Source organism: Vulpes vulpes, chromosome 1, assembly GCF_048418805.1.
Source record: "Vulpes vulpes isolate BD-2025 chromosome 1, VulVul3, whole genome shotgun sequence".
NCBI lineage: Eukaryota > Metazoa > Chordata > Mammalia > Carnivora > Canidae > Vulpes > Vulpes vulpes.
Genome location: NC_132780.1, coordinates 48,021,191 through 48,036,950, shown reverse-complemented (window position 1 = coordinate 48,036,950; position 15,760 = coordinate 48,021,191). Strand labels below are relative to the sequence as shown.

Sequence of the window (15,760 nt, the reverse complement as noted above, 5' to 3'; positions counted from 1 at the left end):
GGGCACTATGTCACCAACTCTTTAAGAACGTAAATTTTTTTTTTCTTTTTTAATCACACAGGAAATATGAGTTCAAACTGTATACTTACACCTCCTCCCCAGTCTAACCACTAGATGTTCATGCTGTCCCATCTTCCCTGCAGACTTTCCATTACCATTCAGCTTTATATAGGAGTCCCCTTCTGGACTTACCACCCAGAATGAAGCCTTGTCTTTAGCTTCTGTACCTCTGCATCTTTGAAAGCTGTGAAAGAAGCCCAGTGTCTTCAGGCTTCAGAAGTCCTTAGGGCAGAACTAGCCTTGATGCTTACTACCTTCAGGAGTTGGGACCTTTTACTTCACATTTGGTGGCTCAGATTCCTTCTTTTATTGCCATTATAAACAGTGCATTTTAACATCTTTAAAATATTTTCACTTTTCAATTTGAAAATAGATTTTAATTTAAAATAAATGTAATTCCATATAACCTTTACCCAAGTTCCCCAGGTTAACATCTTATGTAACCTTTGTCCAATTATTGAAATGAAGACATTACTACTGATAAATGCTATTATTCAAATTTAGTGAATTGTCCAACTAATATCCCTTTTCTGGTTCAAGATCTAGTCATCCAGGATTATACACTGCATTTATTGTCACACTTCCCTAGGGTCCTTTAACCTGAGATGTTGATGGTTCTTGAAATGTTCTGGCCGGTTATTTGGTAGAAAGTCCCTTAACTTGGGTTAACAATGCATTCTTTATTTATTATTATTATTACTTAATGCATTCTTTAAAATCTTTTCAAAAAAAATCTTTTCATATTTTATCTAGCATTCAGTTATTACAGTTGGCAGAGTTGTTTGAGGTTTCTAGAAATGGGAGTTGTTGTTTTTTTTTTAAAGATTTATTTGAGAGAGACCAAGTACGCACTAAGAGGAGGAGGAGAGGGAGAAGCAAGCTCCCCACCAAGCAGGGAACACAATATGGGGCTCAATCCCAGGGCCCTGGGATCATGACCTGAGCAGAAGGCAGACGCTTAACCGACTGAGCCACCCAAGTGCATCTAGAAATGAATTCGAATTTGTTTTTAAAATTATTTTCTTAGAAGGACACTTGAGTGGTCCAGTGCTTGAGTGTCTGCCTTTGGCTCAGGTCGTGATCCTGGGGTCTTGGGATCGAGTCCTGTGTTGGGCTCCCCACAGGGAGCCTGCTTCTCCCTCTTCTTCTCTGCCTCTCTGTCTTTCATGAATGAATAAATAAAATCTTTTAAAAAATTTTTCTTAGACTCTTTATGTGATTTTTAAAATGCAAACCATGAACATACATATTAGCAAGTCAGTATTTTAAATAAAGTTTCTTGTTCTGTATTGATTCCAAATACCTATCTGTGTACCTCAGTCCTTGACTATTTGCTGGTGTGGTTACTGTCCTACATATTTTGCCATCCTTTCAAATCAGTCTAGTGTCCTAAATGTTTGGCTTGCAGTGAAGCTCTAGGATCTTTCATCCCCTACACACAGGGGCCCCATGAATTTGACCTTGTTTGTATAAGGCTTCAACAAAGTGAGGACACAGAAAAGAAAAATGCTCTTTCAGCTCATTTAAGAGTTTTAAGTCAAAGAACTGCCATCACCATCATTTTAAGATTATATCATTAGATCATTAAAATAGTTTAAGGCCCTGCTTGCTCTAGGGAAATTAGAAGAAAAAGGCATTAGTTCCAACTTTATTAGAGAACCTTAAAAGACAATTTAAGGCAGTCATTTAATTCATTTAATAAAATCATTAACCACTTAATGTGTTCTAGTTGTAAATCAGCGTGGTGGTTCTAGGTTTTGTGAGGTCTTTCTTTCTATGTCCTTTCTGTGTCAAAGGAGAGTAAGGATGATGGGAGCCACATAGACTTCAGCTCTATAAAGGAGAAGCTTTGTAGTAAGAGCTGACTGAAGCTGCAAGTAGTTCTTAGGGCACTGTGATGCCTGCTAGAGATATACCACCAGAGATGCAACGCAGCACAGCAGAGTTGTGGTTGTATCACAGATTTTATGAGGACATTTTATATTGCCCATTTTAGAGGACATTGGGCATTATTTCAATATTTTAAATAGGAAGTTTTTTCAATGTTTTAGCTTTATTTTGTGGCACCATGTTGGTCATACATGTTGTCTCTTCAGTACCTATCCTTGATTAGGAAAGCAAATCCCCATTATGTTGCTGTGGAAGATAACTCTCCTCTTGATGACTCTCCACACTTCAAATAGAACCTTCATGGCTGGTTTCCCTGAATGTTTTAATGTTTGATTATGGTTTGTTTTTGTTTTTTTTCCCTCAGTTCTTAATGCTGAAAATCAGAAAGGAGACATAATAAATTTACTTGCTCAGCGTGAAAAGAGGAATCACACACTCTGAATGAACTGGGATCATATACTGGTCAGGATCGAACAGAGATCAGTACAAAATATTTATGAAGGGTTGAATACTGTGAAATGTACTAAGTAAAATATACACCTTAAAGATTATTGTGGAGTTTTAATATGTACTGTATGTAGGAAAATGATTATCTTGTAGATGGTTTTTTGGGGGTATTTTCAAAGTGTTTATGCTAAGGTGTCAAAATTTATCAGCTAATAGGTATGAGATCAACACCGAAAATAGAACCCAAGTTTCTCCGTCAAATATGGTGACAGTGGCGCTTTTTAAGAAATTCTGGAATGTAACTTTAAAAAAAAAAAAAAAAAGCCTGTAGGAAGAGGCTGCCTTCAAGACACCAAGAGACCCACCACACCTGAGAATTCTTCTCTGGTTCCTTTGGTGTCCCTCTTCACGTGCTGTGCTGAGTGCCCGGGTCCCAGACCGATATTCTGTTCTCCAAAGTCAGTGCCGAAAGATTACTAGCTTATGCTCTCAGTTCTGGTTTGGACAGTCAGTGGCCTGGAGCACAAAACTGTTAATACAGACATCACTAATAACAGTTTTAAACAAGTCTATATACAGAGGCATTTTATGTGAGTATTTTTAAACTACTTGTATAACCTTTGTCATTAATGTACAGAAATGCTTCTAAGTGACTTGTAATTTGAATATTTGTGACATTTTTACTTTGCTTGGTATGTATGGGCAAAGCAAAATATTCTGCAGTAAGACCATTTACCAAGAAGAGCCATGAGTAGATTAGACTTTACACAACCGGGGCCAAAGCAGAGCTGATCCTGGGGCCCATAGCAGAGCAGGGAGGGAAATAACAGCACTGTGGGGGCATGTTTGCTGTGGACAGAATGTCCACTTCACTATTACAGGAAGAGGAGAGAAAGATGATAGTAAGGGGTATAGACTGTTAAATGGGGAAAGTTTAGAAAAGCAACAGTTGTTTTTCGCATAGTCTGTACATTTGGCTTGTGATGACTATCAAAAGTGATTTAAAAATCAGAAGTTAATCTGAAAAGGACTAATCACAATTCACATTGATTTGCTTCTCAGTATTTCCAGTAAACTCTTGCCACTTACCAGTGACAGGCAAAGTCACAGTAGTGACTCTTAGGCCTTCTTCAGGGTAAGTGGGTGGTGATACTTATTAAATACAAGTCTCGGGATTTGAGATGCAGGGGCCTCACATCACCCAGTATAACCCTTCACCTTTAGAGAGGAAATGGGGGCCCAGAGAAGTTAGAGCTACACAGGCCAGACACCTGGCGAGCCTTACCTGGTCTGGACTCATGGTGCCCCTGTCTGGCACTAAAGGCAAGACCTGGTTTGCATTCAGGTTAAGATCTCCAATGTGAATGTTACTCATGTAGGTTATCTTTTTACTTAATTACTAAGATTAAACTTCCACCTGGAAAAGGCAACTAAAGAAAGGTGTTAAAAATAGCTTTGTGAGATTTTTATGTCTTTGTCCGACTTCCCTTTGTGTCTTAGCCTTAGGGTTGATAGTCTCTCTTGCTTTTGCAATAAAGTGTCTATTCATTTCATGTTTAATCAGTGTGCATAGAGTTCTGAAAAACATGTTTAACTGCTTTATTTTCCTTTACTGCCTTAATGGATCCCTGAAGAATCAGCTTGTAAATTGTGGATTAAGAATGGTGGTTTTGGGGGGGAAAAAAAAGTGGTTTGCCTTAAGCCTTTTGTGGACTGAGATGGGATGTCATTGTAAATAATAACCACCTTTTTTCCATCTTTATGTACAGAGGCACCAGAGGTCATTTGTTCAGGAGGTGTGTACTGTGCGTGATTTCTCCAGTCATGCTTTTTTATCACTGGCTTTCCTTGGTATCACATAGTCTCTTATTCATCCCAAGGCAACAATTTATACAGGTGTCAGTTTTTGTTTGTTTTTTTTTTTAAAGCAAAACAAAAACCTGTGTAATACATAAGTAGATAGCAAACCCCCCACTTTGGTCTTTTGGTTTCATCCAGAATTAATCAGCAGCTATTCCAGTCTTTAATAGGTGGAACTATTTATTTCACACCTTCCTTGGGACTCTCAAATGGTGTGGAGACAGGAGTGTGATAATTCAGATTCCCTGCACAAGACTCAGATTTCTTGAGTAATGTAAGCACTGCACATACTTCATGTATTTCTGTGTGATGAAATTTGAGAAATAAACCAATACCTGTTAAGTCAGTGTGTGGTCATTAAATAACTAGATCGGTAACTGTCATGATTGTTTTAATTGGTAAGTTACTGGGTTTTTTTTTTTTTTTTTTTTTTTTAGTTACTGGTTTTCCATTCTTAGTGGAACCTGGAGTAGTAGAAGACACGTGTGAATTCAGGGTCCTTTAAGGTCCAAGGGGATTGGTCTACTCCCACTAAGAGATTATTAATTATAAATAATTGGTAGTTAATAGGATACTCTACAACTTCTAATCCTTGTCTCTGAATTTTCCAAAAAATACAGAAGGATTCCATTAAATGTAGGTGATGTTTTTTTCCCCCCGTATCATTAGCTTAGACTTTGAAAATGTCTTATTAGTGTCAGAGCTGGGGAAATAGCTTGTGTATTTAAATGTTTGTGTACTATTTCTCCACACAGAGAGCAATACTTTCTTAAAGTGTACAAAACACTGTCCCTTAAAAACTGCCTTATAAAATTCTGATGATGCATACATTGAAGAATTACTCAAAGTTGCTATCATCACATGCACTTTTTTAAAAGCTAAAATAAAATGCTTCCAGCCTTGTTGGTGTGCCTATGAAACACATCTTTGGGAAAGTTAAAGGACTTGAAGTATTATATTCTTTAAATTATGCATAAACTTCACATGAGTTTTATAAACCAAGGCCCTAACCAATTGAGACAAATGCTTATTTTCTATCCTTAGTCCTTAGAATAAAATGATACAATCTAACAAAATAAAACTCCACAGCAGCATGAGACAGGAATTAGAATAAGCAGCAAAGGATAGGGTAGGGCCTCTGGCACTGGGCACTCAAATCCAACTGTACCTTTAAGTCTGTTTTCGAAGCTAGCAGATACTGGAAAGAACCCCAGTGAAAACATTTCAAGGGTTAAATTGAGTATGTAGTAGTAAACAAAAAGGAGTATGCCATATTGAAACCTTACCCTAAAAATTAATTTACACATTCTTACCTCTTAAATAATGTCAGTAGCAAACATTATGCATAATGTTTTAAAAGTGCCAAAAGGAACAGTTAAAGGATGTTAAAAAAAAAAAAAAAAAACTTCTATATCCTTATAGGTATATAATTTAAGACATCATGACACAAAATCACAATCCCCATGTAATTTAGTCTCCCTAGGTAGGTTAGAGGTTCCCCCTCCCTGCATATTCCCTTTTAAATGTATTCTGCCAAAACCCCATTCACATGTTTGTTCGATCCCTTGTGTTGAAACTTCTTTTGAATAATGTTTGAACTACTCAAGAGTAAACACCTTCAATTCCTAACATGCATCAACAAAGTGCTGTTGTTTTTCATTTCCAGTAGTGCATTTTTTTGTCAAGAAATTTATTAACCTTTACAAACACTATTTTCACTCATTCATTAAAAAATGATTTATGATTAAATCTGTAATAAAACCATGTAACGTTCATCACCGCATTCAGTAAGCCCAGTTTCATCCATGGAACATAAACCACTTTAAAACAGCAGTTTTCATTCACATCGTGTAAGGCTGTCAAATTAAAAGTATTTCTTATAATAGGCTGTTATCCAAGAAATCCATTTCACTTCATGTTATGTGCTGAGATTGACGGATGGATCCCCTTAGAATCTGAAAGTAGATTCTGCCCCTTGGTGGTCCCCATTCAGTGTCTCTCAAACAAGTTTCACAACAGGAAAGTATTTGTGAGCAGAGAAATCAAATTCAGGAGGAACCTGTAAAGAAAGGCAGGAAGAAAATGAATGTATTTACCAATATTGACAGCTCAGTATCTTAGAGTTTCTCACAATTTTAGAGGTAAAGCAGCAGGAAGAGAGGAAAACCTGGTTCAATGACAAAGAAGTAAGGTACTAACCTGGAGGGAAAACGATTTGCTTATCTCTGGGTTTAAGAAAAAACAGTTAACAAAGGCAAATAGACTTAAAAGATAGGGAAGGGTCATGAGTCAGCACACTTTTTTAGTTCCTGGGTCACAAACAGAACTAAGCAAAGAAAACGATCTAGTAAAGCAAGGCAGAAGATAAGGAAGGCAGATAACAAGCAGCAACGGGAGTCAACAGAGGTACACACAGCGCAAATGTTCAGCGGTGCACATGCAGACCTAACAGCACTGCCGATACACCAGCCAGATAAGCTTACAGAATTTACCATCTCTTGAGCCATTAAACAGTCTTTAATTACTGAAGCATTCACTTTTCTACAGGCAGATAACTTTTTAAATATCTCTCCCATAATTTGTTTTCACACATTCTGTTTTACTTCAAGTCATTCACAGTAATTTATACAACGGAGGGAGGAGAATGGAAGGGCAGACTTCAGATATTTTAAGTCAATAAAATCTCTAAGTTTCAAAGCAAAATGGCAAGCTCTAGTTATTTCCTGCCACTGAGCCTCTTTTAAAGAGATGATTTTTGAAAGTTTTACCTTTTTGTAATAATATTTATGCATCTTATTTTTTTTTAAAGTTCTGCAATAACTTAACACCCATTTATTTTCCCCACAATGCACTTACCTTAGATTCCTTTTTGTGTCCTCCTGCTAATAACTTCATGACCACAAAGTTGGGTTTGGCAACCTTTAAAATTCTATTCACCTAAACAATGAGCAACATTAAGCTATCAAAACAAAATTCAGAGTCAAAATATCTTTATATTATTGATAGTTATAGGAACTTTGCACAAGGTAAATGTTGATATTTTATTAAATAAAATAAAGGCAATGTAATAACAGGAACATATATACTTTTTCGTTACCACAGAGCTCTATTTCAGTTCAGCTGTGCTGCCCTGGAGGGGCCCCTGGGTCATCAGGTTGCAGAGGTAGCAGCAGAGCACTTGGGGCACAGACTATGTAGCTGGAGTGTTTGCAAACCCCACCTCTGCCAGGCACTAGCTTTCATAGCTAGGGGCAAGTTCTTCGGCCTCTCTGTTTCTCAGTTTCTTCATCTCTAAGCATGGGACAATGATTTGACTACCTGCCCCCTGCCATAGACCTTCTGGGAGGATTACTATATGAGCTACATACTATACTACAAGCTGAGAACCACACCTGGCAGACAAGAAGTGTCCTGTGTTTACTGTCACTCCTGACTACCCCCAAGCCTGAAAGGTTTCACATGAACCTTTATTGTAATGAACAATATATGAATGAACCTTTCAGGTTCATGAACAATAACAGCAGAGGACTGGAATGCTACATTCCTCCCAAGAGGGAGTGATGTGCAACTTGAAGAAAGAAGTTCCCATTGCTCCTTGTTGCTAGCTGACCTCTCTGTAGAAACACCTCACCACAAGTTTGGAACGGCTTCTCCTCAGCCCCAGATAACACATCCATCCGTCCAGACAACAGCTCCATCTGGGCCTCCCAACCAGCATGTCCCAACCTGAGCTCCTGACATCTCAGCCCTGTCTCCCACCTGTTCCTGCTCCACCTGCCCTTCCACTGGCTCTATCCACCTGGGGGCTCAGGTCCAAACCCTGAAGTCCTCCTTGACTCCTCTTTTCCTCACTCATATCCAGTCCATCTTGCTTTGGATCACCTCCACGATCCACACCATCTCTCACCAGATACTGCTGTGGCCCCTACTGGTTCCCCAGCTCCCCACCTTTGCTCCTACCACAGTCTGTTTTCAGCACAGGGGAGCCAGAGTGAATCTTTAAAACAAAAATCCAATCTCGTCACTCCTCTGCTCAAAACTTTCCAACAGCTCACCCCTTGCTCATCCCACTCCAGCCACACCAGTCCATGGCCTTGAGGCCTTCACATGTGCAGATCCCTCTGCCCACTGGCTCCATCCCCAGTGGCCAAGTGACTTGCTTTTTCACCTTCTCAGGAGATTTGCTCACAGGTCACTTTAAAAATGCATAATCCGGGATCCCTGGGTGGCGCAGCGGTTTGGCGCCTGCCTTTGGCCCAGGGCGCGATCCTGGAGACCCGGGATCGAATCCCACATCGGACTCCCGGTGCATGGAGCTTGCTTCTCCCTCTGCCTGTGTCTCTGCCTCTCTCTCTCTCTCTCTCTGACTATCATAAATAAATGTAAATATAAAAAAAATAAAAAATAAAAAAAAAAAATAAAAATGCATAATCCTTCCTACCTCCCTATTCATAGTGTTTGCTATCCCCATCCCCAGCTTAATTTTTCTTTGTAGTCCTTATGATCTTCTAATATACTACATAATTTATTTACTGTCTGCAACATACGACCTTCCACTGCCATCAGGAGGGCCGAGATTGGTCTAGTGTTTTGCACTAATTTTTCCCACAAGGCTGGGGACATAGTAGGCACTCAACAAATATTTATTGAGTAAACGAATTAAGGTACTTTCCTCTAATTTTTACATTCCTTGTATTTTTTTTATTACATGATTAAATAGGACAAAAGTCATCTCTCTCCTATCCCTGTTTCCCAGCTCCCCTCCCAAGAAGCAAACAGTATTATCGATTCTCACACAATTCCTACATCTCTTTCTGGAGATGTACTCCTGTAATATCTCTGCACACATACAGACTTCCTGGGCCCCTTTTAATTGAAATGGCAGCATACTTCACAGTTTTGTACTCTGCTCTTTAAACCTCTCATATTCTGAAGAACATTCCATTACAGTATATAATGACCTTCTGTATCCTTTTCAAGACCTCAAGTATTACAGTATATGGTATATCATCATTCATTTGACAGTCTCTGTTGAGGGACAATGAAGTTTCCTTACTTCTTTGCTATGAGAATCCTGCTGCAAAGAGGACTCCTGTGTATTAGCCACTTGCTTCCCTCACTGCCCACACATGCACATATATGTGTTACAAAAATCCCAAACAGCAGAACTGCTTGGTCTATTTTAACAGGTAACTGCTATTAACTTCCCTTTCATGGGAATTGTATGAAGATATACCCCCTAAACAGTCAGTGTTTACAGGCAAAGCATTCTCATTTGCAGAATACATGCATGTAAAATATAATTAGGCATACAGCAAAAAGAGACTGCAATTTAGTATTCTGTAGATTCAAAGAAGATCTGTAGAATAATATCTCAAAATAAAGTCTTTGAACAGTAGGCTCTATTTTAAATGGTCAGGTGGAATAAGGTTTTTACTTCCTGTGATAACTGACCAGATCATTTCTCGTATTTTTAAGATTCAGCATAATAAAACTATATGTTAAAATAAAAATTTTTTTAAGTGCTACCATTTTTGAACTATGGATCACTCTGGATCCTATTTCTGTTCTTCCTACTCACTTTATGGTTCTATGACTTAATTTCTCTTTGCACTGATTTCTAGATTTACAGAGGAGCTATTTGCTTTCATCGGAAAATTTTAAGTCTTAAGGTTGGGTTAGCAAAGCCACTTAAAATCCTTGCCAGAAACATGACAGGCTTCACTATTAGTACTGTAAGGTTCATTTTTATAAACTGTCATTCAGTACTAAGATACGTATTTCCTGCCAAGCTTTTCCTTTAAAATTATTGTGACTATAGTCTTACCTCATGGTCTGGGTTTGGGATATTTTCCAGGATCATTTTTGCCTGTTGAAAGTGCTTACTAGCTGCCACATACAGTTCTGGAGACTGAGGAGGAGGGCTGTATTTATTGAGGTCAGACATTTCCTAAAAGGGGAGAAATAGAATATTATCCAAAACATGTTTCATATGAAAAACTCTAAAATGCCTTTTGTAATTAAAGAATTCTGCCCTAACTCATGATTCATATATATAGACAACATATAGACACTAAAGCAAACACCCAGGATAGGTCCCTATTTTTCCCCTATGTAAATATTCAATTCCCAACCTTTGTATGTTACCTCTTGTTATCCTCATACTTTTAAAATAACTCAATGTGATGAGTATATCCAAAAAGAGCCAAATAATTTTCATACTAATTAAAACTGATCTTTTATCATCTTGTCACTGGTCCAGTAATAGTCTGATTTGGCTATTTTAACGAAACAGCTAGGTACAAACAGCATATCTCTAAGAAAGTCTAAGACTGAATAAGTATTCTGCAGTTGCTTTCATGAGCAGAGTCACCTTGAACTGCAGATAGTGGACTGGGGGTGGGGTCATTACACTGTTGAATGGAGCAAATCTGTGCTCATATCGAACTTGTTCACTATCCAGCTCAAACTTGGGTTTTCGTACTTTGCCATCCATGTCAAATGCTACCATGGTCTAAAGGAAAAACAAAATGAAAGAAAAGATGGTATCAATATGAAAAAATGAACTCCTCATTAGTACAGGACAGAAAATAAGAAACATATTTACATGGACTTAAAATTTTAAGGTTCAGAAATCAGAAATAGGAAGAGAAAAAACTGCCTTACTATTCATTTTTATGTTACATGCCATATTCATATAAAAAATTTTCAAGTTCCAGTGTTTAATATATTAGTTTTCCCCAGTGAAATTATACCACATGCATATTATTCGGACTCATGCTCTTACAATAGCTTTGAGACCTTCAAGTAAAAGCTTCTAAAGAAAATAGTCATATATAGTAAGAAAAGCATAGATCCTGTTTCTCAAACAGAAGTCCATGTTGTTTTATATATTTTAATATAGGTTGTCTCACATAATTTCTTGAATTGCCAGGTACAACTGAAGAGTTAGCACTTGCTACCTCCTGAAAATGTCCGCTTTTGCTTCAGCCAATCATTGTGGAGCTTTCTAATATGCTCCTAAAGAAATACAAACCCCATCTCTTCCAAGAAACCTTTTCTGATCATGAATCAGAAATAAACTCTGCTTTCTCTTATTATGTCACACAGGTCACCTGACCCATCATTACCTAAACACTCGAGACCAGGATAACATCTCATTAGACTCAGTATCCTTAAATGTACTCAGTTGAAGATATCTGACACATGGCATGGGTGTTAAATCAACATTTATCTACAAATACTTGCTAAACAAATTAATGAAGAGTAGACTTGGAAGAAAGGTAATTCTTAAACAGATGGTTAGTAAACACAAAGGTGAAATTAGAATTTGGGAAGATGCACAGAAAAGAGTCCATTTTAATTAAACTATATAACAGCAATGTAGTTAAAAAGCAAAAAGAACTTCCTTTGTGACAACTTACTTTAAACATTCCAGCACACATGTTCTGATATGCCTGGCTCATTGTGATCTCTCGGCTCAATGGGCGAACTGTAATTAAAAAGAAAATCACCCACACCCTTTTCTACCTCCTCTTGCATTACTGCAGGAGAAAACCTAATTAAAAAAAAAAAAATCTTCCATCTTTACTAAAATTAAAAATTCGAAGTTATTCCTACAGTTTAAATTTTAAGGCCCAAATTTAAAATAATAAAATATAAGTGAAATGAAAAGTTTTTTAAAAAGCTATGTCCACTAAATAATACCATAAAATTCTAGTATGAAGTAATTTTAACTTCTTTTGAATTCACCATAGAGATTTAATTTCTGAAATAGGATACCCATCAATATAGTCATTTAAAAACCCACTCAAACTGTTGAAATCCTAATGAAATACAAAGTAATATTTTGTAACCTTTGTACCAATATCCATACCCTTCCACTAGTGAAACATTTCTTTCTCCTCTCAGCCTTGGGTGTTGCACCCAGGCCTCTGTGATCATCTCTCTGTGCCATTATAGTGGTCAGCCTTCTGTCAAAACATCAAGGGTCTCCTGCTGCCTTGTCCTTAACTTACCCTGCTCACACACTCCAGGTGGCTGCTACTTCTTGTCCTAAGGTCCTCTAACACAGAGAACAGCACAGAAATAAAAGCCAGGGAAGGCACCAGAGGCTTGTGTCACTAACACTGGGACTCATTTTCTCTCTTATATTTTCTGAAGAAAAGATGGGCAAGAACTGAGATGTAATGACTGATTCACCTATAAGGCATAGGTAGCTCTCCATCTATTTGTACAATTTTATTTTATTTTATTTTATTTATTTTGAAAGAGAGAGAACATATGAAACGGGCAGAGGGAGAGGGAGAAGCAGACTTCCCTGAGCAGGGAGCCCAACATGGGGCTCAATCCCAGGACCCTGGGATCATGACCTGAGCCCTCAGGTGTAAAAGATACACCTGAGGATAAATATCAGTCCTTTTCGTTGCAGCAAAACAAAAGCTCCACACGGCCTAAATCAAGGACCTGTCCTTAACCTACTGAGCCACACGGCACCCCTATTTGTAGAAATAAAAATATATTCCAATGCTATTCTTGAATTTAAAAACAATCCACAGTACCTTTCTTCTTTTTCTTTGTTTTTTTACTGCTCCGGCCTTTCTGCTGCTCTTCCATGATCCTTTCCTCTGCCATCTGAGAGCCATCAGCACGACTTAATGTCGACATTAACCACGCATAAAGGAATTCTGATAGATACCTTCAAGGGTACCAAATATTAAGTTAATGGAAGATGTCTACATGAAATAACTTTATCACCATAGGTACTGATATTAACAAAGACATATTTTTAATACTGCTTTAAAAGTTAAAAAAAAAAAAAACCCAGATTATCCAATTAGATAACTGATTAGATCTTACAAGAAACTGGCTATACAAATGCTTTTCCTTTCTTATAGCCTTATAATGTTGCTGGACAATGCTGAAAAATGCTTAATTTCCTACATGCATTTTACAACTTTTCAAAAGACTTAATTACATTTATATATATATAAATCAAATGAATGCCCATTAAACTGGTTTTTTTTCACCCCTTTTTATTTTATCAGGACACACTTCACCTCAGCCTGTTAGTAAGTCAGTATTTTATTCTCCCGTTAACTGCAAAATAAAGGAAATTAATTTAGGAAAAAAAAGTAAAGTTGTAGGCACTATCCCAAAGCATTCTAAAAAATTAAGGACATTTAGGCTTATAATTATTTGAGTTTATTCAGCAAATGAAATGCAAAACAGATTATTCCAGCCGATACTAACTTTTCAGAAGTTTAACCAACATTACATTCTTCTATGCCCAAAGTGGTTCAAATCTAGGATATGAATATATATACTTTATAATATAATCCATAATAAAGTTAAGGACCACTACTATATTAAGCTAAAATCAAAGATTTAGAAGAAATCTTATTATGATCAAGGATGAGCATGTGATGCCTATTTCCAAAATTCTCCCAAAAATTGTAAAGCAGGTTACAATACTAAAATATAAAATAAATAAAATATAAAATAATAAAAAATTAAATAATAAAATAAATAAATAAATAATAAGGGAAAATAGTAACTTGCCAAAAGATACACCTGAGGATAAATATCAGTCCTTTTTGTTGCAGCAAAACAAAAGTTCCACATGGCCTAAATCAAAGCTGTACTGGCAAAAAACAAAACAACAAAAACTCCCAAATGCCTGGAATGGCTTAGGTGCTGTTGTTTTATTTTTTATTTATTTATTTTTAAAGATTTTATTTATTTATTCATGAGACACAGAGAGAGAGGCAGAGACATAGGCAGAGGGAGAAGTAGGCTTCCCGTGGGGAGCCTGATGCAGAACTCGATCCCAGGACCGGATCCGAAGGCAGATGCTCAACCACTGAGCCACCCAGGCGTCGCAGGTGCTGTGTTTTAAAGTGAAACTAAGTACTATACTTCCTGGCAACTAAGGCAAATTGGGAAATGTATTATTATTTCATTAAAAAAAAGTGCATATAGTTTCAAATGAAGAGAAAAGAATTCCTGACAATGAATTTAAGAAAAGCATTTAGAATATCCTTTTACAGTATACAAATGAATCCCCCCCCCCCCCCCCCCCATCACACTACAAGATCTCAGGGTCTGGATCTTAACTCAATGTGAGGATTTCTACAGGGAATTAATGTTGCTGCCTTCTACCTTCTAATCATCAAAAATAAGGATAGATGAGTGAAGGATATAGTTGGCAGAAGTTAGGCTTTTCTTATCAATTATCAGGCATCTCAGTGAGCTTTTATTAAATGCATTATCAAAATCAATGCACAATTTTATCTAAGGAGGGTCAGAGTACCAATATTCTAGACCAGTAATTCTCAAACTGTGATCTCTGGACAAGCAGCAACACAAGAACTAGTTTGAAATGCAAGTGATTGGGTCCTATCTCAGACTTACTAAACCAGGAACTCAAGGGACCAAGCCCAGCAAGTGACCAGGATGCACTCTAAAGAATCAGTGTTTTCTACTATTGATTCTTAAAGGGCCACATGCTTTAGGAATGATTATATTCAACAGGCTTATCTTGTTTAAATGCTGAAGCCTAATCAAGAATTTTGATATTGAGAAGCAATTAAAACATGAAAGTAGACCACAGGGGTATTTATAGGCAAAACTAAAATTCTTTCGTTAAACGGAAATGAATCTGCTCAAACATGCAGATACATTTCTAATGTTTACGTATCATTCATTTGCTGCATTAAGAGCCCCATTCCTTGTGCCAAAAAGCATATAAAATTTTTATTTTGAGGAATCAAGAGCACAAAAGCTTCCTGTTAGCTGCCTCAAACTTCAGAGAAAGAAATTGAGCAAGTTCCCCTACAAAATGTCTGGTTTGACTACTGTGTCTACTGTGAATTAATAACAAAACATATGCCAAATAGCTATCTATTGGTAAGAGTTGTTATCTACATAATATTAGAGAGTATATCAAACAACATTATTCTATTACTTTAATTCATGTTCAAATTCAAGTTTCACAGCCAAGAGTTACATGTGAGGAGCCCAAGCAGCCATGATAACAAAATCATGTCAGTGTGGAAGAGAATTACTCTCCTTCCTTCATAGTGGTGACACCAAGGAATATATAATATCTTAATTTACTGTGTTAAATAATCCAAACAGGAGTTAAAAAGATGAACCATATTGAGATCTAAATTACTAAGCTGTTTGTCATGAGCAACTGGTTATTCTTATTTTAATAAATTACCACCATACTTGGCCAGACTAAGAAAAAGATCCAATAGCTCTTAATTTATTTTCTTTCTATGGCAGCTTTCCAATGCCTAAATATTTCCAAACATCCTCTTACTAGATTTCTTCATTTCATCTTCAAGTGAAAGTGAAGAACTATTGGTTGAGGATGGTGATCTCTTACAATTCCTTCAAAGCTCCTAAAATAAATCCCCAGGGTGGCAGTTTCCAACAGTTATGCCCCCAATGATAATCTTAGCCACGATTTCTTCTCAGAGAAAAGATCTGGCTCAGA

General features: G+C 37.1%; 2 protein-coding genes across 12 annotated transcripts in view; one reads left to right on the top strand and one right to left on the bottom strand.

Moving 5' to 3' along the window:
• The window catches only part of GOLM1 (golgi membrane protein 1), a 55,082-nt gene extending 50,483 nt beyond the window's left edge, over window positions 1–4,599 (top strand). For all 6 annotated transcript variants that reach the window (XM_025984163.2, XM_072763371.1, XM_025984164.2 and 3 more), the window contains one exon: window positions 2,315–4,599. In XM_025984163.2, coding sequence (XP_025839948.1) covers window positions 2,315–2,391 — 77 coding nt within the window. In that variant the 3' untranslated portion in view covers window positions 2,392–4,599. The remainder of the gene's footprint in view (window positions 1–2,314) is intronic.
• A 1,367-nt stretch (window positions 4,600–5,966) lies between these two features.
• The window catches only part of NAA35 (N-alpha-acetyltransferase 35, NatC auxiliary subunit), a 105,645-nt gene continuing 95,851 nt past the window's right edge, over window positions 5,967–15,760 (bottom strand). For all 6 annotated transcript variants that reach the window (XM_025984161.2, XM_072763325.1, XM_025984160.2 and 3 more), the window contains exons 18-23: window positions 12,819–12,955; window positions 11,682–11,749; window positions 10,631–10,771; window positions 10,085–10,207; window positions 7,114–7,194; window positions 5,967–6,316 (exon numbers count right to left, since the gene is read on the bottom strand). In XM_025984161.2, the coding sequence (XP_025839946.1) occupies window positions 6,257–6,316; window positions 7,114–7,194; window positions 10,085–10,207; window positions 10,631–10,771; window positions 11,682–11,749; window positions 12,819–12,955 (610 nt within the window). In that variant the 3' untranslated portion in view covers window positions 5,967–6,256. The remainder of the gene's footprint in view (window positions 6,317–7,113; window positions 7,195–10,084; window positions 10,208–10,630; window positions 10,772–11,681; window positions 11,750–12,818; window positions 12,956–15,760) is intronic.